The 25,682-nt window shown below is 37.3% G+C and overlaps 1 protein-coding gene across 43 annotated transcripts in view; it reads right to left on the reverse strand.

Annotated features, from left to right (window-relative positions):
- Nucleotides 1-1,395: 1,395 nt before the first annotated feature.
- The window catches only part of PPHLN1 (periphilin 1), a 169,325-nt gene continuing 145,038 nt past the window's right edge, over nucleotides 1,396-25,682 (reverse strand). For 22 of the 43 annotated variants that reach the window (XM_069584575.1, XM_069584570.1, XM_069584554.1 and 19 more), the window contains 2 exons: nucleotides 3,748-3,862; nucleotides 1,396-2,712 (listed from right to left, as the gene is read on the reverse strand). In XM_069584575.1, coding sequence (XP_069440676.1) covers nucleotides 2,534-2,712; nucleotides 3,748-3,862 — 294 coding nt within the window. In that variant the 3' untranslated portion in view covers nucleotides 1,396-2,533. Of the gene's footprint in view, nucleotides 2,713-3,521; nucleotides 3,863-25,682 lie in introns of those variants that run through there. The other 21 variants (XM_069584578.1, XM_069584576.1, XM_069584579.1 and 18 more) reach the window with 1 other exon arrangement.

Consider the following 25,682-nt stretch of genomic DNA (forward strand, 5'->3'; position numbering starts at 1 on the left):
CCTAACAGTCCCAGCCCCGGAGAGAAGTCACTTGATTACACCTGTGACAAGAGGGACACAGAAAACATAGTCCTAATTAGGCAGTCATCTGACTCAATTTCAATTCCAGTACCATGGGCAAAGGGAAGAACAGATTCTGCTAACTGTACATTAGTTACCAGCCACTCCTGCCCCACCCTTTTTCTCTCGGAATTGGGTGACATCAGCGCTCTTGAGAGAACTGGCAGGAAGGAAATGCTAACCCCAAACCTTAGTCTGACAAGAGGAGTGTGGCCATTGCTCACTGGAGTTGCAGATGCCAGCCTGAGCAGGGTGACAGATGTAATGCCACGTGGGTGGCTGGCTGCATACTGCCCACCATGAATACTTCAGGAATGACCAGATCACCGTCTTCAAAGTTGTTGCCAAAAAAACTGTCAGAGCTTTCCTTTGACTTTAGGATCCCTTTAGAAGGTGTGAAGTGAAGCTGAAACTACACAGAATATTTAGGCAGTATAGCATGAGTCCTTTCTTCAGGGGATCTGGCCTGCCCTTGAGGCGATGAGTTTATGGGTCTATAAACTGGCTCAGGGCTGGCAAGCGGCAGAGGGGCTATGAGAAATCAATGGTTATGGCAAGAATAAATATGGATACAAAGGTAACTATTTAAAAATCTTAAGTAGGAGAGAAAAGATTCAAAGCCCTTCATATTCCTGCTCTCAATCTACCATTTCTTACATTCATCCCCTATTGTCTTCCCCAACCTGAACTTCCAATACTTTCCCTTCTCTCCCTGAATAAGACCCAGAGATCAAATGTCACTTCCTTTGTGAAGCACAGAAAATAGGAGGACCTACAACTTTCCAAGCTATGCTGGCAACCAGGGTCACAAAGACAACACGTTTCCTGTACTCCAGAGATTACTATAAAGCTGTAGGATTTTAATCCTGTACTTCTCTGAAACTCAGATTCATAATTACACAATTATTGAGCACTACTGTATGCTCAATGGGGTTCCCAGGTGGCACAGTGGTGAAGAACCCACTTGCCAATGCAGGATATGGAAGAGACACAGATTTGATCCCTATGAAAATCCTACGGGCAGAGGAGCCTGATTGATGGGTTACAGTCCTTAGGGCCGCACAGAGTCAGACATGATTGAAGCGACTTAGCACACAGGCACGTGACTCAGTGCTCAATCTTACCTCATTTAACTGCTTTCTCAGACACAGAGATTCCCCAAGTCACCAAAGTTAATATTATAGTTCCTCAAACCTCAAACATCCTCAATCCTGCTGCTGAGTAGGTGAACTGAACACTCAGAAGCGATCTTGCAGTAGAGAGCAATAAAAATCTACATTTAAGCAAAACACTTTAAGCCAGTTTTTTTGTTTTGTAAAAAAAGAAACGATCTAATTATTTAAAACTGGTTGCTTTATTTTGCACTTTTAAAGTTCACAAAAATTTCACAATATCTGCTTTCTCGCTGTTGATCATCAAGGCTTTATGGTAAGACAAAACTTTATCACATCAATTGGGCATATTCAAAAACAATGGATAATTTACAAACAAATTTCAATCAAGAACATTTGCAACATACATACCCTGGCATGTATCTGAATTCATCTATCCTAAAATAAAACTTTAAAAAGCTTTAAAAATAAAACAAACAGATTTAACACTGACAAGCCCACGCGAATAATGCTGATGGCAAGTTATAAACAGCTTGAAATGTTGAATGTAATTTGGGGAAAGGGGGAAAGAAACTATCCACTGAACCTATATTTAAACGGATCTGTGAGTACAATCTCACTAGTTTAATGAATTTCAACAAAGTAAACAACTCCTTTGTCTCAAGGTAGTTGAGTCTCAAGTTTTATTTTTAAACTTGTGACATCTTGACTTGAGGAAATGAATCCTGGAATTAAAATATTTAAGAAGAAAAAATGGGCGTTAGAAACAAATCAGTACTTTCTTAGTCTTTCAAATGTGGAAAACAGATAAAACCACTTTTTACATTAGGGAAGAATACCAAAGATGATACATAGGGTTTAGTTTTGGCTTATGTACAATATCTAAATTCAAGGTGATCTCATATAGGAAACTTAATAACTTGTTGCCTTCAATTAGTTTTTTAATTTGTGAAATGGCATAATGCATATTTTGAGGCACACATTACAGGATCCACTAAAATTATTTATACTGCTATTTCTACTTTTAATAGAATTTTTATCTACTCTGGTATAGCTCTTTACATATAGTCAATAGAGGCCACTAAAAATAATGCCAAAATTCAACTGAGAAGAGAGTGGAATGGAAAAAGAATGGAAGGATAATGAAATTGGGTAGTAATAACAAATATTTTTTAAAGTTTCCAAACACATGCCACGAAATTACATATTTTGGCTAAATGTCATCGGGCAGCTGGAAGTGATCAGGAAATGAGCGGAATACACTAATTGTCCCAGTTAGATTAACTAACCCGTGATTTGGATGGCTCCCTCATGAAGGATTGTTTACACAGGCTGCTTGGTGAAGGGTAGATGTGCTAGGCTTACTGCCTGCTCTTTGTTTCATTCAAAAACACTTGTAGAGGGCTGCTGCTGCTGCTGCTGCTAAGTCGCTTCAGTCGTCTCTGACTCTGTGCGACCCCATAGACGGCAGCCCACCAGGCTTCCCCATCCCTGGGATTCTCCAGGCAAGAACACTGGAGTGGGTTGCCATTATGAACCCCTAAAAGGGACAGCAGAACCAGAGTTTGTTGGATTACAAACAGAGATTAACAAAGGCATAATGTGTTTTATTATGGATATGTTACCAATCACATTCTTTCTTGAGACAGGGACTATGGGCCTACAGATAAAATGAACTCCACTACTTCCCCATATTCTAAATTTTTCTCTTTCGTGAGAGAGAAATCTCAATTTTAAAATAGGCCTCATCTTTCATCTCCAATTTTCCCTTCTGTTAGTCTTCTATGTGATAATTTAAGACTCACACATCAGTGAGACTAGTCAGGCATTTAAGGATTATTTTAACAGAAGACATTGAGTTCATTTACTTGATAAACAGGATTTTATTATGAGGTGTCTTTTAGAGGTTTAAATGCTCTATTTTATCACAATGAGAATTATCCTTAAAGCAAATATTCCCTAAGATACCAAAGTATTAAGTTTATTTGAATATACTTAAACATATTGAAAGTTACAAAGCCTAAGGTAAGCAAGCAACAAGTCAATAAAACACAACTCAGAACTATAATATTTTCACATGATATCACTGACTATGAAATGCAAAAAAGTCTACAAATGTTTAAGTGGAATGTACTCTAACCTATAAATTACACTAGTGTGACCAAATAAATGATCATGTAACAATGGAAGACTATAGGACATGTCCTGTAAGTACAGAAATCTTGGACTGCATTTTCAAGAAAGCTTGAAAAATTAATTGACCCATTGTTTTAGGATAGGGGGAAAAAAAAAGATAAGTATGGATTAGAAGGCTCTACATGTAGATAAAAAAATTCTAATTAAAATATCTTAGACTATTTTAGATGTTTATTTGATATTGGAAATATGGTCAACTATCATAAAGTATTTCTCTTCACAAAAATTCCATATATTAAGGATTTACACAATCCAGGGGGAAAAAAATCTAGAAATTTTTTTTTGCCTGAGAAAGCAATCTAAAACGGCTCTCCAAAATCTTGACTAGAGGTGTCATACTCTGCAATAAAATGCTTGAGTTCTTCAACACACCGCTCACCGATTTCATGTAAATTCTGTCTCAATGCAAATTGTATAGACTTTTCTAGCGAAGGATCTTTTTCAATCAGCATTTTCACAACCATCCCAAAAGTTTCACAGTCTTGTCGGTAAACCTAGAAAGATAAATACACTGTGGTTACTAAGAATAATTAGCCAAACACTGAGCTGATTCAGTCGACAAAATTATGATACTGAAACCTAACAGGGAGACACAAACCCTCTCTTGCTCTGAGTAAACACTACTGCCAAAGGCCATTTAAACCACTGTCTCAGATTTGCTGGCAAGTTGGATGAGGAGAGAAGCGCTGATAGACCACATCACTGACTATGGAAGTTAGGCACAGCATTCGTCAAGCATGATGCAGTCTACAAATAGGATATGAGATGAGAAGTGAGAAGAATTAAGAGCAAATGCCAGCTAGGTAAGACATGCTGATAGCTTTATTCATTTACTTGTTTGGAAGAAATAAGATTATAAGCCCCTAACTTCTGATTATTTTTTTGAATCATGACTGGATGATAGATTCAAAATTCTGTTTAGTATACAACAAACAACTATAAGAAGGCTGAAAGTATTTATTTGAAAAAAGCTTTTCAAGTTATAAATATTTGACCATAATTAAAATCACCAAGGCAGAGTTCAGATCAAAACAGTATGTTATACACACACATGTTCATGCATACACATGTGTACACCAAGAGGTATAGATAGTATATGCACATATACATGTCTATACTTTCTACTTTAATGTATATATTTTAATATTTTATTTCAATATGTATGTATAATTTTTACCAATGGCAATCAAATATTATTTCCTGTCTAAAAACTGCTAAATTTTCTCCACACTAAATGTTACTTCCTTAGTTTGCAGTCATAAAATGCATCTTAGATTTCTATGCTATTTTTCATACTCTGTAAATTCATATATTTAAAGAAAAATTAGTTAAGTCTCCATGAAAATTATATACAAATTATCCGATTTAAAAGTACTGTTTTAAGTTTCCCAAATTTAACAAAAACAATCTATATGTTCATTCTCTCATAAAGAATTTTATTCACTTTTTAAAACCTTAGAAGTGATTTGAGACATTGCTTCATTCATGACAGTTCTCATTCCTCAAATGATCACTGCTAGTCATGGTGATTGCTGCTGTATTTTTAAATGTCTGCAATATTTTTTTATCCCTTAAAATAGCTGTTTAAGAAGAATATTTGTTTCTGACTCTCAGTACTAGGTGGCAAAATTATACTAAATTCATTTCCATGCTCTTGAAAATAATTCAGAAGCCCCAAAGAATAAGTTCTTCAAATGACCCAGAAATTAAAATATATAAAATCCTCAGTTTGCCTTCTCCATCTCAACACTAAAACACACACACGCATTTTTTCTGAATAGTGAACGAAATTTACCCCTAATAGGCATTAAATTTAATTCGACTATTTAAACCAAATGTTTATTCCAGTTTATCTCAAGGTTTACATGACCCAGAATTAATATTACTGACTACTCTAATAAACCAACTTAGGAAACAGTATACCATCCGCATAATATTACATAGGATGTCAAGGCAATGGAGCACGGTAACTGGTCTAACACACACAGAGTATCTAACCTAAGTCAAGCCAATGCAGTCCCCATGGGGGAAGTCAGAACCATGATGTTTTTTACAGTCTTAGTGGAGGTAAATTCCTTACCAAACCAGTCAACCCACATAATAACAGCATTCTGACACCAATCATTGGCCTCAGCAGACCACTTTGTGGGTGGCCTAAATTTTATAGGCTTCTTTATAGCAGATGTACTACATGAGGATAAGGTTACACTGTGAATTAACCTGCAAATTCTTTAATGTAAATCTGCTGTTTTACCTATAACTGTAACTTCTCATTTAGCATATTTACAGAACATAAATGTAGTACAGATTTGCATATCAAAAGTAAACCGTATTTAAAATGTGTTCATGCATTTATTTAAACTGCAAACTATTCTCACTCTGGAGACAATAAAAGCATTTAAAGGCCGTGTTTTATTTTTTAATTTTAAGTCCTTTTTGAATTATTTATTGAAAAGACAAATTTTTGTACATTAGCTGACAAGAACAATCAGAACTTCCCAAAGCAATGTAATTCTGTACCACAGGGTAAACTTTCTAAAAAGACTGCTTAAAATGCACTGGTTGGGCATTAGACAGGAAATCATTAGTTTTTTGTTAAAGGAAGGACCTCACCCTCCAAAGTTTTATAAATAAAATTCACAACGGTCAGAAACATATTTCCGAAATCTGTTCCACAGTAAACTCAATCCCAAACAGGAAGGGTGTAGTTATCTGTGGAAGAATTTGTTTGCTTATGGTCCCAAGCTGGAAATGTATTAATAATCTTCAGACTTGATATCTACAGGCCACACAGGAAGATTTTTTGTTGTTGCTTTTTCTCCTGATTGGACCTCATCAAAATGGAAACAGGTTAAAGTTTGGGTGGGGCTCACATACACTGCACAGAAATACAGTTAAATTTGCCAGCATAATGAAAACACTACCTAAATTTGGTTTCACACAGTATCTGACTATAGTTGTGTTAATAGCTGAAGGCTCATAAAGTGCTTCTAGGAATAAAAGGACATGATAAACTACCAAAATATTTTACTATTAATTATGCTGTCCAGTGACTGAAGCAAGACTATTTGGCATAACAAATTATGATATAAAACTCCTCTAAAATGTACAGTCCTTACCTCTGTTCCCACAAAAAGAGAATCCAAAACTTAAGGCAAAATGAGTTGTTAGAATTTTCATTTCAGACAACCATCTTTAGCATATATATTATAGTTCCGTGGAATCACAGCAATTACACAGCCATTAACCACAGGAAACTACTTGAATTTAGGTAAATTTGCATATACTTATCTTAACACTTAATTTATAATTTATTTTAATATTAGGAGGTAAATGAATAAACTGCAAAAGTCAGACACACACACAGCCTTAAAAGACTGAGGCATCAAAAACAGTTCTTTTCTCTGTTGTTGATACCTCAAGATTCTACATAATTTCCTTGATCTGAATTCATCTGGTTTAAAGGGATGTGTCCTGTTTCAGGAGAGACATCCTAATGGTAAACGTAGTACACACAGACAAGTAAAATACACCATAAAGGAGCTATTTAGATGTGGAAGGTGACAGGGAAGCCAGAAAGAGCACAGAAGTGGCTCCAAGAGCAAGTATATCGAGTTCAAATCCTGACTCTACTACCGTGGTAAACTGAAGAACATTCTCCAACCCCACAGCCAAGATGTTCACATCCTAATTCCTGGAACCATGGATATGTTACCTCACATGGTACAAGAGACCTTGAAGGTATGTTTATATTAAGGATTTTCAGAAGGAGAGATTATCCTGGATTATCCAGGTAAATGTAATCACATACGTTCTTAAAAACAAAACGCAGAAAAAAAGAGGAAATGTGATTACAGAAACAGAAGTTGAGTGATGACTTTTAAAGATAGTCATAGGGTAGGAGGAGGGAGACACCTTACCAGCCAGAGTACAGGTAGCCTCCAGAAACTGGAAAAGGCCAAGAAAGAGATTCTCCCTTGGAGTGTCCACAGTAAGTTCAGCCCTTGAAGAAATCTTAATTTGGATCTGGTGAAACTTGTTTTGGACTTAACACATTCTTCTTAAGCTCACATGGAACATGCATCAAGACAGACCACATTTCAGGCCATAAAACATGCCTTAGCAAATTTAAAAGAAGTATGCTCTCGGTCCACAGTGGAATTAAGTTAAAATTCCAAAGAAAGATAGCTAGAAAAATCCCCAAATATTTGGAGATTAAACAACATATGTGCGTGCATGTTAAGATGCTTCAGTTGTGTCCAACTCTTTGCAATCCTATGGACTGTAGCCTGTCAGGCTCCCCTGTCCATGGGATTCTGCAGGCAAGAACACTGGAGTGGGTTGCCATGCCCTCCTCCAGGGGATCTTCCCGACCAAGGGATTGAACTCGCATCTCTTCTATCTCTTGCCTTGGCAAGCAGGTTCTTTACCACTAGTGCTACCTGGAAAGCTCCATTAAACAGCATACTGCTATTGATAAATAACGCCCAAATCAAAGAAGTTGTCTCAACAGATATTTTAAAACATGTTGAAAATATAACATCAAAATTTGTGAGATGCAGCAAAAACAGCGCTCAGAGAAAATTTACAGCATTAAATGAATGTTAGAAAAGAAGATATAGACTAAATAATGTAATAAGCTAGAACACTAGAAAAAGAAGAGCAAATTAAATGCAGAGTAAGTAGAAGAAAACAATAAAAATTATAGCAGACATCAATGAAATTAAGGAAAGAAAATTAGAAAATCAACAAAACCAAAAACTGGTTCTTTGAAAAGGTTAATAGAATTGATAAACTTCTAGCCAGGGTAACCGAGAAAAAAAGAGCAAAGAGACAAATTATTAATATCAAATTGAAATGGGGTCACCACTACTCACCTTTCAAGCATTTATAATAAGGGAATATTATAACTCTATGCCCACTAACTTGAAAAATCAGATGAAATGAACCAATTCCTTGAAAAAGTCTAGCAAAACTCAAACAAGAAAAAATACATAATCTAAATAGGCTTTTACTATGAAAGAAATTCAATTAACGATTAACAACTTCCAAAATGGAAAGCACTAAGCCCAAGTGGTTTTTCTGATAAATTACCAAACATTAGCATACCCTACTACCAAAACCAGACATTACTAGGAAGAAAAGTTACAAACCTGTATCTTTCATACACATAGATACCAAAAAATTCTCAAATCCAAAATACAATGAAAAGAATTATACATAACAACTGGGGCTTCCCTCATAGCTCAGTCAGTAAAGAGTCGTCCTGCAAAGCAGTAGGCCCGGGTTCAATTCCTGGGTTGGGAAGATACCCTGAAGAAGGAAATGGCAACCCACTCCAGTATTCTTGCCTGGAGAATCCCCTAGGCAGAGGAGCCTGTCAGGATACAGTCCATGGGGTCACAGGAGTCAGACACGACTTAGCAATTAAACCACCACCACCACCATACATAACAACCAAGTGAGATTTACTCCAGTTATGCAAGGCTGTTTCAACATCTGAAAATCAATTCATGCAATCCATCTCATCAATATGCTGCTGCTGCTGCTGCTAAGTCACTTCAGTCGTGTCCGACTCTGTGCAACCCCATAGGCGGGAGAATCCCAGGGACTCTCCAGGCAAGAACACTGGAGTGGGTTGCCATTTCCTTCAAAAATCACACAATAGATGCAGAAAAGCATTTGAAAAAAATCCAACATTCATTCATAACAAAACTATCTGTCCAACTAGGGATAAAGAACTTCCTTAACTTGATTAAAAAAAAATCTACAATAATCTTACTGCTAAATCATGGTAAGAAAATATATGTCCCTTCTCCCAAGACAGGAAATGAGGGTATCCCCTCTAAAAACTATTCAACACTGTGCCGAACATAGCTAACGCAATAAGACAAGAAAAGGTGTACCAATTAAGAATGGAGAAATAAAATCCTTGTTTGCAGGTGACACTGCTGTGTAGAAAATCCCAAACTGACCAAAAAATTAGTGGAACTAATAAGTGATTAGAGCAAAATTGTAGGACATAAGGTTAATACACAAATGTCAATTGCTGTCCTATATACTAGAAATGAATGATTGTAATTTGAAATTAAAAACAACACAGCACTGAAAAAATTAGTATAAATCTAATAAAACAGATACATTATCTATATGAGAAAAACTATCAAGCACTAATCATATAAATCAAAGAAGATATAAATTTTAGCATGCATCATTCTACTGCACTTTGCTTTATTGTGCTTTGCAGTGTTTGTTTGCAGTGTTTTTTTTATAAACTGAATGTTTATGGCAACCTTGCACCAAGCAGGGCTACTGGCACCTCTTTCAAAGAGCATTTGCTAACTGTGTCACATTTTAGTAATTCATACAATATTTCAAGCCCTTCACCAACAAAAAGATTTAGGCTCACCAAAGGCTAGCATTTTTTTTTTTAGCAATAAAGTATCTTTAATAAGCCAGGCACACTGCTTTTTATAGACATACAGCCACTGCACACTTAACAGACTATAGTACAGTGTAAACATAACTTTTATATGCATTGGAAAACCAAAAAATTCATGTGACTTGCTTTATTATGATATCTGTTTTATTACAGTGGTTTGGAACTGAGCCTGCGATATCTCCTATGTAAATGTTTGTAAATGGAGATATAGTCTACATTCATGGATAAGAAAACTCACTATTGTTAAGACATCGGTTCTTCCCAACTTGATCTATAAATTCAACAGTCACTACACCAAAATCGCAACAAGTAATCTTGTGGATTACTGACAAACTGCTTCTAAAGTTTACATGGAAAGGCAAAAGACCCAGAATGGTCAACACAGTATTAAAGAAAAAAACAAAGTCACAGAACTGACGCTCAACTTACTATAAAGCCACAGTAATCAAGACTGTACGGTATTATAAAGAACAAAGAGATCAGTTGTGCAGAATAAAGAGGCCAGAAATAGATTCATACAAATTGCAACTGATCTTTGATAAGGGAGCAAGGGTAATTCAAAAAGAAAGACTAGTCAACTAATGGTGCTGGAGGAACTGACCATTTTACATACAAAATCTAGACAGAGATTAACTCATAATGGATTATAGACCTAAATATAAAATACAGAACTATAATTCTTCTAGAAGATAAACAGAAGAAAAAAATCCAAGTGATAACACCAAAAGTATATTCCAAGAAAGAAAAAATGGATTTCATTAAAATTAAAAATATCTCTGGGATAGACAATGTTAAACGAACAAACAGACAAGTTAAACATTGGGAGAAAAATCACTGCAAAGCATATATCTGACAAAATACTAGTATCCAAAATATACCAAAAAATTATTAAAACTCAGTAATTAAAAAAAGCTCAATTTAAAAAATGGGCAAAAGAGCCGAACCTCACCAAAGACATTTAGATAGCAAATAAGCAAATGAAAAGATGTTCAAACATCATATGTCATTAAGGGTACTGAAAATTAAAATAATGATGAAATGAGATACCACTACACACCTATTAGAATTGTTAAAAATCCCAAACAATGACAACCCCAATTTCTGGCGAGAATGCAGAGCAGTAGGAACTCTCAGTCATTGCTGGTGGGAATGCAAAATGACACAAGTTACTCTGATAGACTACTGAGAAGAATCACACAACTGAAAAACAAGCAAGGGAAAGTTACGTACCTTCTGTGCCACAGTTTCAGTACATACAGACCCGACTATGCTGTTGTAAGGACTGAGATAATAAAGAGTACTCGGTATAGTGCCTGCTCTACAGGAACCATTTAATGTATGTTAAAAATAGTGATGCTGATGATGGAAAAAGAAAAAACATTCTAGCTTTGTCCAGAGAAGGGAGTATTAGAAAATGGTATTATAACTTCTTTAATGATTAACATCCAATTATATTTCTAACATCAATGACCATATTTAAAATTATATCATTAATGCTTTTATTTTGGTTTTAGTTTTATCTCGAGTCATCCTTCACTTTCTACTGACATTAACTATGTACACACTGAAAAAAAATCAATATGAAGACCACATTCACCATCTCAAGAACCAATTCTTTAAACATGAGGAGTTCGTGTTAGGAAAATACGGAGGAGGAAAATGAAACAGCATTTTGGAGAAATTCAATTGGCTTGGCATAGCTTAAAGCATGCTCACTCTCAAAGTAGGCCATGGAAAGCTTTCTTTTAAGGAGCTTAGATCTCAACCTGTAAACAATTAGCAAACAGATAAAAATCTACGAGCAGGAAAAAGTGAGAAGAAAGTGAAAGTTGCTCAGTCATATCCGACTCTTTGCGACCCCATGGACTATAAAGTCTATGAATTCTCCAGGCCGGAATACTGGAGTGGGTAGCCTTTCCCTTCTCCAGTGAATCTTCCCAACCCAGGAATGGAACCCAAGTCTCCCACATTGCAGGCGGATTCTTTACCAGCTGAGCCACAAGGGAAGCCCGAGAATACTGGAGTGGGTAGCCTATCCCTTCTCCAGTGGATCTTCCCAATCCAGGAATCAAACTGGGGTCTCCTGCATTGCAGGCGGAGTCTTTGTCAACTGAACTATGAGGGAAGCTGGAAGAGGATCCTTTTGATACATCAGGGAAAGAATGGTTAGGAATCAATGCTATGGGGTTCCTGAGAACTGGAACTATGAATGTCACATGATGTGTTAAAGAAAGATGAGATTAGAGGCTTAATTCAGAGTAATTAAGAAGCAATATGGATATAATAATATAAAAACTCATGGGCAGAAGGTTTTATTTCAACGGGGAGGGAACTGGGAATGGGAGATAAGGTCAGTACCTAATATGTAATTCAAGTGAAGTTACAGTGAAACTCACTTATTCGCCTACGACAACTCTTTGCGACCCCATGGACTCTATAGTCCATGGAATCCTCCAGGCCAGAATACTAGATTGGGTAGCCCTTCCCTTCTCCAGGGGATCTTCCTGACCCAGGAATAGAACCAGGATCTCCTGCACTGCAGGTGGATTCTTTACCAACTGAGCTATCAGGGAAGCCCAATACGCAATTTGAGGCACCTGTCAAAAGGAAGTGGAGTACTGAGTCTAGCCCCTAGGAGAAGGAAACAGAGGAGGAAGAGAGATCTTATCTTCAGCACTAAAGCGAGCTGAAGCCACGGGAGTTCCTAGAAGAAAGGGTAAGTTCTTTCCCGCTCCAGTATCTGATAGAGTAAAGATATTCAGTAAATGCTGAATGAATAAAGTCAGTTCTGAGAGAATGTATAATGCAAGAATGAAAAGACAGTTCAAAGCAGACATCTAAAAACATCAATATCAGTCATAAAGTGACAATAAGGAAGACTATGAATCAGGAGAGAATGAAGGAAAAGATTTGTAAAATAAGGACAATCAATCAAATGTCAGAGAAAGATTAAAGAGGCTAACAGACAAAACATATTGATGGGATTTGGAAACGTGTGGAAGTGGTAACTGCAAGAGCAGTTTACTGGGATGGTAGAGATTATAGAGCTGTGCTGGCTAATACAGTAGCCTCTAGCCATATGTGACTATTTAAATTTTAATTAAGTTAAAAATTCAGTTCCTCAGTTGCATTTTAATGGCTTTCATATCAGACAGTGCAAATATAAAACATTCCCATCATCACAGAAAATTCTATTAAGGAGTGTTATTACAGAGGACTGGGAAGTGAAAAAAGGGTAAGGTGACAAGTGTTGACCTGGTAAATTAATCAGCATATATTTGCAACTATTTTATCATTAAGATGGAAACAAAAATTTACTACTTTTAAAGAAAAACTGTGAAATATAATTACTACCTGCGAAATGTTGCATATTTTTTATGAAATTCATATAAAAATGTAAATTAAAAAAAAACTCCAATTGAGGCTTAATATACAGGGAAACATTCATAATGTCTAATGTGTTGGTGAGATTGGGAAAAAATGTTGACAGCATAATGATGTTAAATACTGGAGCAAATGTAAACCCTTTAATTTGGGTCTGTAGTAATGCACAAAGTGTCAAAACTATTGTAATCTGTTACTTCTTGTGCTATATTAATAGAAAAAGATATCTTTAAACATCCTCCTCAATGCTGCACTGGCTCTTAAAAACTCAGCTCCAAAAAGAACACTGACGGTTGCCAAGAAATGCATTATGAACACATGGATTAGATCTCAACCACCTACATTCAATATGTGGGTACAATTATTACAGCCACATAAAAAAGTCAGTCCAAAATTAATGATAAAGTGGTTAAATGCTAAAAAACCTCAGCAATTAATGTTTGTTAATTCTCATCCATACATACAGATCGACTTATAAATTTATAGCATTCAATCAAAGAATAATACTTAAGTGATTTTTGTTTTACCCTTTCCAACTTATTGGTTCTTCCAATCATAATATACTCAACAGACAAAAATAAACAAAACAATTCCAGAGTCTACATCTTTACTGATGCCAAATGCCAAAACTGGGTACCACTGAAAGTAAATACGGGAACTGGATAAATTCCAAATCAAATTTTTACTCAAATATTGAGTAAAAAAAAGTTGCAAAGAAAATTAGAGATACCATTTATGTATGTTTTAAAAGTTTATTTAGTTTAGGAATATAAACAAATATACTAGAAATACATAACAATGAACTCTGAGAAAGGAGGGAGACAGCAGGGATTTGAGAGGGGCTGTAACTATATCTGTAATATTTTATTTTTTTTAAAAATTGGAGGTGGGTCAGAAACATTAAACTCAAGTAAATGGCATACATGATGAAGTAAAGTGTACTGAGATTTGCAATATACCTTGCCATGCATCAAAATGCAAGATGAGTTAACGGATGGACAGAAGCACGGATAGAAATGTCAAAGCAAATAAAATACTAATTAGAGAATCTAGGTGATTGGTATATGGGTTTCCACTGTATAATTACTAATGTTTGAAAATTTTTATAATAAAATACTGAAGGGAAAGAGAGATCTAAAGCAAAATAAGGCCTAATGATAATATACGGATCTGATCATCTCAGCTTACAAATGAAGATGGATCTCTGTTTTGCTTGGACCCTGGGTGATGAACTTTGCATCTTATCAATGTAGGTTGAGAATTACAGATATTAGTAAGTCTGTAAATTCAGATACAAATTTGAATGACAGATAGCTGTGCCTGTCAGACAACTAGAACTCATCTAGTATGTGCAGGGCACTGATTTGGTCAGTAATATAGCAGACCCTGCTAAAGGAAATTAGATTCCAATAAAAAAACCAACAGTAATATGTTTAAGATAACTATAAGGCAAGGCAAAATACAGGCACACCTCCGAGATACTGAGAGTTCAGTTTCAGACCATCATAATAAAACAAATAACACATGAATTTTCTGGCTTGCTTGTGCATATAAAAGTTATGTCAGATAACCTATAGACTAGGAGAAACTATTTGCAAACAATGTGACCAACAAGCGATTAATTTCCAAAATATACAAACAGTTCATAAAACTCAATGAAAGTGAAAGTCGCTCAGTCGTGTTTGACTCTTTGTAACCCCATGGAATTCTCCATGTAACAGTCCATGGAATTCTCCAGGCCACAATACTGCAGTAGGTAGCCTTTCCCTTCTCAGGGGATCTTCACAACCCAGGGATCGAACTCAGGCCTCCCACATTGCAGGCGAATTCTTCAGAAGCTGAGCCACAGGGGAAACCCAAGAATACTGGAGTGGGCAGCCTTTTGCTTCTCCAGGGAATCTTCCCAATCCAGTGATCGAACCCAGGTCTCCTGCATTGCAGGCAGATTCTTTGCCAACTGAGCTCAATATCAAAACTCAAAAAAGCCCAATCAAGAAATGGACAGAAGACCTACATACACATTTCTCGAAAGAAAACATACAAATGGCCAACAGGCACATGAAAAGATGCTCAACATCGCTAATTATTAGCAAAATGCAAATTGAAACTACAACAAAGAATCAGCTCATAGCAGTGAGAATGGCCATCATCAAAAAGTACAAATGATAAACACTAAACAAAGCACAGAGAAAAGGGAAAATCCTCTTACACTGCTGCTGGGAATGTAAACTGGTATAGCCACTAATGGAAAACAATGTGGCAGTTCCTTAAAAAACTAAAAACGGAGTCACCATACGAGCCAGCAATCTCACTCTTGGCCATATACCTGGAAAAGATGAAAACTCTAATTCAAACAGATACATGCACTCCAATGTTCATCAGCTCAGTTCAGTTGCTCAGCTGTGTCTGACTCTTTGAGACCCCATGAACTGCAGCATGCCAGGCATACCTGTCCATCACGAACTCCTGGAATTCACCCAAACTCACGTCCATCAAGTCGGGGATGCCATCCAGCCATCTCATCCTCTGTCGTTCCCTTCTCCTCCTGCCCTCAATCCCTCCCAGCATCAGAGTCTTTTCCAATGAGTCAACTCTGCATGAGGTGGCCAAAGTACTGGAGTTTCAGCTTCAGCATCATTCCTTCCAAAGAACACCCAGGACTGATCTCCTTCAGAATGGACTGGTTGGATCTCCTTGCAGTCCAAGGGACTCTCAAGAGTCTTCTCCAACACCACAGTTCAAAGCGCCAATTCTTTGGCGCTCAGCTTTCTTCACAGTCCAACTCTCACATCCATACATGACCACTGGAAAAACCATAGCCTTGACTAGACGGACGATGGCAAAGTAATGTCTCTGCTTTTGAATATGCTATCTAGGTTGCTCATAACTTTCCTTCCAAGGAGTAAGCGTCTTTTAATTTCATGGCTGCAATCACCATCTGCAGTGACTTTGGAGCCCAAAGAAATAAAGTCTGACACTGTTTCCACTGTTTCCCCATCCATTTCCCATGAAGTGATGGGACCAGATGCCATGATCTTAGTTTTCTGAATGTTGAGCTTTAAGCCAACTTTTTCACTCTCCTCTTTCATTTTCATCAAGAGGCTTTTTAGTTCCTCTTCACTTTCTGCCATAAGGGCGGTATCATCTGCATATCTGAAGTTACTGATATTTCTCCCGGCAATCTTGATTCCAGCTTGTGCTTCTTCCAGTCCAGCATTTCTCATGATGTACTCTGCATAGAAGTTAAATAAGCAGGGTGACAATATACAGCCCTGATGTACTTCTTTTCCTATTTGAAACTAGTCTGTTGTTCCATGTCCAGTTCTAACTGTTGCTTCCTGACCTGCATACAGGTTTCTCAAGAGGCAGGTCAGGCAGTCTGGTATTCCCATCTCTTTCAGAATTTTCCACAGTTTATTGTCATCCACACAGTCAAGGCTTTGGCATAGTCAATAAAGCAGAAATAGATGTTTTTCTGAAACTCCTTTTTTTCATGATCCAGCGGATGTTGGCAATTTGATCTCTGGTTCCTCTGCCTTTTCTAAATCCTGCTTGAACATCTGGAAGTCACAGTTCACGTATTGAAGCTTGGCTTGCAGAATTTTGAGCATTACTTTACTAGCATGTGAGATGAGTGCAATTGTGCAGTAGTTTGAGCATTCTTTGGCATTGCCTTTCTTTGGGACTGGAATGAAAACTGACCTTTTTCCAGTCCTGTGGCCACTGCTGAGTTTTCCAAATTTGCTGGCATATTGAGTGCAGCACTTTCACAGCATCATCTTTCAGGATTTGAAATAGCTCAACTGCAATCACATCACCTCCACTAGCTTTGTTCACAGTGATGCTTTCTAAGGCCCACATTACTTCACATTCTAGGGTGTCTGGCTCTAGGTGAGTGATCACACCATTGTGATTATCTGGGTCGTGAAGATCTTTTTTGTATAGTTCTTCTGTGTATTCTTGCCACCTCTTCTTAATATCTTCTGCTTCTGTTAGGTCCAGACCATTTCTGTCCTTTATCGAGCCCATCTTTGCATGAAATGCTCCCTTGATGTCTCTAATTTTCTTGAAGAGATCTCTAGTCTTTCCCATTCTGTTGTTTTCCTCTATTTCTTTGCATCGATCGCTGAGGAAGGCTTTCTTTTCTCTCCTTGCTATTCTTAGGAACTTTGCATTCAGATGCTTGTATCTTTCCTTTTCTCCTTTGCTTTTTGCTTCTCTTCTTTTCACAGCTATTTGTAAGGCCTCCTCAGACAGCCATTTTGCTTTCTTGCATTCCTTTTCCATGGGCATGGTCTTGATCCCTGTCACCTGTACAATGTCACGAACCTCAGTCCACAGTTCATCAGCCACTCTATCAGATCTAGTCCCTTAAATCTACTTCTCACGTCCACTGTATAATCATAAGGGAGTTGATTTAGGTCATACCTGAATGGTCTAGTGGTTTTCCCTACTCTCTCCAATTTAAGTCTGAATTTGGCACTAAGGAGTTCATGATCTGAGCCACAGTCAGCTCACGGTCTTGTTGTTGCTGACTGTAAAGAGCTTCTCCATCTTTGACCACGCAGAAGCATGCCGGCTGTGATAGATCATGCAGAAGCGTGGCCTAGAGGAGCTACCCCTCGCTCAAGGTCAGAGCCGGCAGCTGAGAGGAGTTCCCCCATGTCTGAGTTAAGGGGCAGTGGCCGAGAGGAGCTACCCCACATCCGAGGTCAGTGGCTGCGGCCGGGAGGAGCTACCCCACGCCTGAGGTCAGGGGCAGTGGCTGAGAGGAGCAACCCCATGTCTAAGGAGTGGCGGCTGCACAGGCACAGGAGGGCTGAGAGGAGCTACTCCACGTTCAAGGTCTGGAGGGTTGGCCCTGAGGAGATAACCCTCGTCCAAGGTAGGGAGCAGCGGCTGTGCTTTACTGGAGCAGCCGTGAAGAGATACCCCATGTCCAAGGTAAGAGAAACCCAAGTAAGAGGGTAGGTGTTGCGAGAGGGCCTCAGAGGGCAGACACACTGAAACCATAATCACAGAAAACTAGTCAATCTAATCACACGGACCACAGCCTTGTCTAACTCAATGAAACTAAGCCAATGTTCATAGCAGCACTATTTACAATAGACAAGACACAGAAGCAATGTCCATTCAACACATGAATGGATAAAGAAGATGTGATAGATACCCACAATGGAATACTACTTAGCCATAAAAAACCATGAAATATTGCCATTTGTAGCAACATGGATGGACCTAGAGATTATCAATCATACTGAGAGAAGTAAATCAGACAAAGACAGATGTTATATTACTTACATGTGGAATGTAAGAAATAATACAAGTGAAGTTACTTACAAAACAGAAAGAGACTTACAGACACAGAAAACGAACTTATGGCTTCCAAACATGAAGGAGAAGTTGGTGAGGGGTAAGTTATTAGGTTGAGGTTAACAGATACACACCACTATATATAAAACAGAGAAACAATAAGGACTTACTCTATGGCATAGGAAACTACATTCAATCTTGTAATAACCTATAATGGAAAAGAACCTGAAAAAAATACATGTATATACCTGAATCACTTTGCTGTATATCTGTAACTGATTTAAAATACTATATTTTAAATCAATTATACTTCAGAAAAAGAGCTGGTTACACTGTACTATAGTCTATTAAGTGTGTAATAGCATTATGTCTAAAAAAATGTATATATTAATTTAGAAATGTTAGAATTTAGAAATTTCTAAAAAATGCTAACCCTCATCTGAGCTTTCAGTGAGTCATCTTTTTGCCAAAGTGACAGCAAAAATCACAAATCACCATAACAAATTCAGGAATAATAAAAAGTTTGAAATACTGTGAGAATTACTAAAATGTGGCACAGAGCTACAATGCGAGAAAATGTTCGGAAAATGGTGCCAGTGGGCTTGCTAGATGCAGGGTTGCCACAAATCTTTAATTCATAAAAAATGCAGTATCTGCAAAATCCGATAAAGCAAAGCACAATAAAAAGGTATGCCTTTATACTAAATGCCAGAAGACAAATACAAAATGTTATTTATAACAATTCTAAAGACAAAATCATAATGAGTGAAGAAGGGGTGGATTAATGGCACTTAGAATGCTGGCTATGTCAGGAATTTTGGAAGACTGCAAACAAAAAAGCACAGTAAGGTTAAAGAAGACTGAATCTTGGAAGATGGGAAAGATTTGGAAAAGATGGCTAGTGGATAGGCTGGAATCAAATGAAGCTACATCTAAATAGATTGGACTTTTAATAGCTTATGACTGGCCAATGGTTTAGCTCCTCCTTGGACTTAAAATAACTTATACTGCTGAAGTTTTTTTCTTAATCAACAGACAACAAACCAACCTCTGAAGACTGCTGACTAGAGAAAAATGATGTATTCATTACTAATGTCCCCTTCAAATCTGATTCCGTAGACCAGGAAAAGTCATTTGGTGCTCAATGTCAGTAACAGTTTGAGAAAAATTCTAAGATTCAAAACATTTTATAAAAAGGTTAAATCTAAAGAAAATTGGTCATAATGAAGATAAAAGGCAATTAAATAAAATAGGTTTTAAAATTCCAGTTGCTGAGAAAATGGTTAACAATAAGCATTTTGCAAAATGACCAAACTTAACTGGTAGCTTTTAATATTTTTATGTCTAAAAACAAGAAAAATTCTTTAATAAAAGCAGGGAGAGATAGGTTCAATGCACACATTTTCCCAAGCTGATGTTTAAAACATTCATCACAATGAAACAGATCAGAGGTTAAAATGACAAGTCAGCTCCTTAAAAGATACTTGTCACTTATTATTTCCCTTGTATTTCCCTTAAGTGAAAAAAGAAAAATCAGGTTAAAGTGTAAAATTTCTCATGTACATACTGAGCTAATTATTTTTAACACATAGCTATTTGTTATAAAAAATTATTATACTGCTGAAAATTAAATGAAGCTAATGAGTATACAACCAAAAGAAAAATCTAACATATAGTTTGTTAGTGTTACCCAAAGAAGATTTATTTTCATTTAAGATTATTTCCAAATAAATCTTTTTAGAAATCAATAGATTTTAAATTTTTCATGAGGTTAGTCTAATTCTCAAATGATTTAACATTATCAATCAGAAAAGTATGAAGTCCTGCCCTACAAAAGGTCATATTTAGATTTGAATAAGTCTATAAAGAAAACTGAGCACCAAAGAATTGATGCTTTTGAACTGCGGTGTTGGAGAAGACTCTTGAGAGTCTCTTCGACTGCAAGGAGATCACCAACCTAAAGGTGATCAAACCTGAATGTTCACTGGAAGGACTGATGCTGAAGCTGAAACTCCAATACCTTGGCCACCTGATGCAAAGAACTGACTCAACTGGAAAAGACCCTGATGTTGGGAAAGATTGAAGGCGGGAGAAAAGGTGATAACAGAGGATGAGATGGTTGGATGGCACCACCAACTCAATGGACATAATTTTGAGTAGGCTCCAGAAACTGATGATGGACTGGGAAGCCTGGTGTGCTATGTAGTCCATGGGATTGCAAAGAGTTGGGCGCGACTAAGCGAATGAACTGAACTAAACTGAAAAGAACGTAAACAGCAGTAGCCTGCTCCATAGATGAAAAATTTTACATTGGTTTGAGATATAAGAGGAGCAACCTCCATCCACCCAATAAGCCTCTGACAGGAGAAACTGTCAGGAGTGACTAAGCAGGAAGCAGCTTAGCCACTTCATGACCCATCTTCCTCACTCCATTCCTCCTGATTCCTGTCTTATAAAGGAAGTTGGAGAGAATCCAAAAGTAAGGTTGTTTTAACCTTGTGAAAATATGGAAGCATGGCTCAGAACCTAAAAGTATTAAGTTACTGAGCCCAATCACTGAGTCATCAGGAAGGGCTCTTGCTACACTGCAGGAAGGATTTTAAGAAAATGAGGAGGAAATGTAAGTAAAGGTCTCCAAGGCTAGAAATAGTGATGGGTTACAATTCTAAAGGATATTTTTGTTTGTTTAGTAACAGCATTTAGAAATTACTGGCACATTAGAAACATGAAGTCACTAACATCTTCATATAGGCTTTTACATTATTTTATGTACCAAGACTATCCTCATAACCTCATTTTACAAAAATATTGAAGCAGAGAAACTGAAGTTCAGCTGCAAGAAGTGTGACTAACATTCACAGCCTAGTTTTCTAACTTAACCCTTACAATATAGCTGCTATAACCCCCGAGAATTATTTAAATCCAAAAATAGAAATAAAGTCGTGACTGAGACTAAATCTTTGGCAAAGACAAATTAATTCACTTGATTTTGAAGAGTGGTGTAAAGAAAGACGATCAGCCTTCCAAGGTCATGACCCTAACTATTATACCTTAAGGAAGTGCGATGTTATTCCTATGTGTGCTTCACGTCTAATGCTCTAGAAGTCATTCCCCTAGCGCAATCTGAAACTTGGGTGAGTTCTCCATACAGCTTCAGAGACGTCCCTAAGATAAACTTAGGATAAATAAACAGGTCAGATCAGCCACCTTCCCTGTGCTGAGAAAAAGCACTACTGTTTTGTAAACTACTTATGCTGTTGGCTTAAAGCGTACTTTATGGCTGAAATGGGACATTTTCAATGAATTCTACAGGGGAGGACAGTTCTTCTCTAGCTTCTTTGCCAGGTGATTCAGTGAATCTTTTTTGCTAGATGATTCACCCTACCATTCCATTTCTTTCAACATTAAAATTCTATATTGTGAAGTTGATTTTAAGGGAAATTAATTTTTCGAACTATGAAATTTCCCCATGCCTCACACTGAAAAGTTATGCTTCAGTATACATGTGCTATTGTGCTACTTTTTCTTTTTCTCTGCTTTCTGTGATATTAGTTTAAATATTTTATATGTAATGCAGTTTAGAAAAGCTTTCATTTTTGTTAGAGTATCACGGTATCGTGAATTGTCAACTCAAGACAAGAAGTCCTTGCTACTAATTTTGGGAGACTTAAAATGCCAAAGTCACTTTTTAGTGAAGATGATGAGAGTGGAGTTATTAAGAGGTCACTGAGCCAGAAAGTGCCAGTGAAAGGGTAGGAAACAATAAAGGTGGTCAGGATTAACTGTAACTCCAGTACATAGGCAGCTTCAGCAGTTTCTGCTTAGCTGTACCTTTCCCACCCCCACTGAGACAGGCCTCTGACAGCTATATTTAAATTTTATTCCAATTGAAAAAATACATATTTATAAAATAGAATTTAAGGGATTTTGGTGATAGAGACAAATCCCTGGGTTTACTAGATTATGAATCAAGTTTAGGAGGCTGCATGCCAAGGAATACAGGAAAAGTGGATAGCCAGTGGGGAGAAAGGCATGAGGAGAAAAGGGAAATTAAGGAAGAAGCTCAGAAATTACCTGTGGCCTTCTAGTTCCAGGCTCTAAAACCTGGTTTTTGCCCTCTTTCACAAGAAATCCGTATAAACTTTCAATACTTCTCCTTTACTTGCTAAAGGTAATCTGACTGGGTTTTATATTGTAACCAAAAGGAACTTTCTCCAATTATCTAGCATGATAGCCTGCTACATCGGAGAAGGCAATGGCACCCCACTCCAGTACTCTTGCCTGGAAAATCCCATGGACGGAGGAGCCTGGTAGGCTGCAGTCCATGGGGTCGCTAAGAGTCAGGCACAGCTGAGCGACTTCACTTTCACTTTTCACTCTCATGCATTGGAGAAGGAAATGGCAACCCCCTCCAGTGTTCTTGCCTGGAGAATCCCAGGGACAGGGGAGCCTGGTGGGCTGCCGTCTGTGGGGTCGCACAGAGTCGGACACGACTGAAGTGACCCAGCAGCAGCAGCAGCAGCCTGCTACATGTAGTAGATGTTAGCTGGCCTCTGGGCTGGGGTGACAAGAGCAGAGCAGCAAAGACCTGCAGTACGTTCACACTGGCAAGAGTGCCAAGATGATGGCAGATATCTATTTTTTCTTTAATGCAATTGCAAACCTCTCTAAGGTACTTCACAAGGCTTTAATCAACATAGCTGAAAATAGGTTATACTGTTTCATGGTGAAAGTTAAAACAACTTTCATCAATCCTTGGAGTTTCCAGTGAAAATAAAACTTTTGTTTCTCCTACTTTTCAGTATCTGCTTTCAACTCATCATATGCAAATGTAAGAAACAGAATATTATCAGTCTACTTAATTGTACTTCTACCAGAAAGCTTTACAATTAGATCACATACAGTACCACTCTGAATACTTCTAAGATGTGGGGCTTTTTTCCCTTTCTACTAGAAAGGAATTTTTCATAACTAACACAAACAGCACAGCTTTACTTTAAAAATAGGAATTATAATATCAGGTATATTAAAAAGTAAGTTAAAATCATTGAGTGTTTAAAACAATTCATTATTTTACTATTATCTCTGAAGGTTTCTATATTATGTACAGTGGGAAAAGTCCATAAATCTCATTACATATGGATGGAAATATATATTTTAACAGTCTTTCTAAAAATATTTTATACTCCATACATTTAATAGCAAAGTTTACAGATTAGTATATAATTCAAAATTAGTCTTGATGTGCCTATTGATATTATAAATAAAACTACTAATGTCTTCTTAAATGATACTGAAATACTTTCCAAGAATCAGAGACATGCTTATAACAATATTGCACACAGAAATGAACACATACATACTAGAACAATGATGCGGTCATCATTATATCAACCAGTTAGGCTGCTACTTCCATTTTATGCTGATAAGGACCATGTGTTAATCACTAAGTATGATGTTATTAAATTTTTTAAAATAAGATGTAAATCTGATCCTCAAAAAGCCTTTTTGAAGATGGAACTTAGCTATAGCCAAGGATTTGAGCTAGGAATTCATTCAAATGCATCTTCTAATTTTCACAGATAGTTTGAGGTAAGTTGCTATTACAGAGGCTTCCCTGGTAGCTCAGACGGTGAAGAATCTGCCTGTAAGGCAGAGATCTGGGTTCAATCTCTGGGTTGGGAAGATCCCCTGGAGAAGGGAACAGCTACCCACTACAGTATTCTGGTAGTTCATGGGGCTGCACATATTTCTATTTATTTGGAACTATGAGGAGGTCATAGCAAACGCCCTCTTCCAACAACACAAGAGAAGGCTCTACACATGGACATCACCAGATGGTCAATACCAAACTCAGATTGATTATATTCTTTGCAGCAAAAGATGGAGAAGCTCTATACAGTCAGCAAAAATAAGACCAGGAGCTGACTGTGACTCATATCATGAACTCCTTATTGCAAAATTCAAACTAAATTGAAGAAAGTAGGAAAACCACTAGACTATTCAGGTATGACATAAATCAAATTCCTTATGACTGTACAGTAGAAGTGACAAATAGATTCAAGGGATCTGATATGGAGTGCCTAAAGAAATATGGATGGAGGTTCATAACACTGTACAGGAGGTGGTGATCAAAACCATCCTTAAGAAGAAGAAATGCAAAAAGGCAAAATGGTTGTCTGAGGAGGCCTTACAAATAGTTGAGAAAAGAAGAGACACGAAAGGCAAAGGAGAAAAGGAAAGCTATAGCCATCTGAATGCAGAGTTCCAAAGAACAGCAAGGAGAGATAAGAAAGCCTTCCTAAATGGTCAATGCAAAGAAATAGAGGAAAACAACAGAATGGAAAGACTCCAGATCTCTTCAAAAAAATCAGAGATACCAAGGTAACATTTCATGCAAAGATGGGTACAATTAAGGACAGAAATGGCCTGGACCTAACAGAACCAGAAGAAGAGGTAGCAAGAATACACAGAAGAACTGTACAAAAAAGATCTTCATGACCCAGACAACCACAATGATGTAATCACTCAACTAGAACCAGATATCCTAGAATGAAAAATCAAGTGGGCCTTAGGAAGCATCACTATGAACAAGGCTAGTGGAGGTGATGGAATTCCAGTTGAGCTATTTCAAATCCTGAACGATGGTGTTGTGAAAGTGCTGAATTCAATATGCCAACAAATTTGGAAAACTCAGCAGTGGCCTCAGGACTGGAAAAGGTCAGTTTTCATCCCAATCCTAAAGAAAGGCAAAACTGCACTCATCTCACACGCGAGCAAAGTAATGCTCAAAATTCCCCAAGCGAGGCTCCAATAGTATGTAAACTGAGAACTTGCAGATGTTCAAGCTGCATTTAGAAAAGGCAGAGAAACCACAGATCAAATTGCCAACATCCCCTGGATCCTACAAAAGGCAAGAGAATTCCAGAAAAACACCTACTTCTGTTTCATTGACTACGCGAAAGTCTCTGACTGTGTGGATCACAACAAATTGTGGAAAACTCTTTAAGAGATGGAAATACCAGACCACCTTACCTGCCTCCTGAGAAATCTGTACACAGGTCAAGAAGCAACAGTTAGAACCAGACATGGAACAACAGACAGGTTCCAAATAGGAAAAGGAGTACATCAAGGCTGTATATTGTCACCCTGCTTATTTAACTTATATGCAGAGT

Source organism: Ovis canadensis, chromosome 3, assembly GCF_042477335.2.
Source record: "Ovis canadensis isolate MfBH-ARS-UI-01 breed Bighorn chromosome 3, ARS-UI_OviCan_v2, whole genome shotgun sequence".
Lineage (NCBI taxonomy): Eukaryota > Metazoa > Chordata > Mammalia > Artiodactyla > Bovidae > Ovis > Ovis canadensis.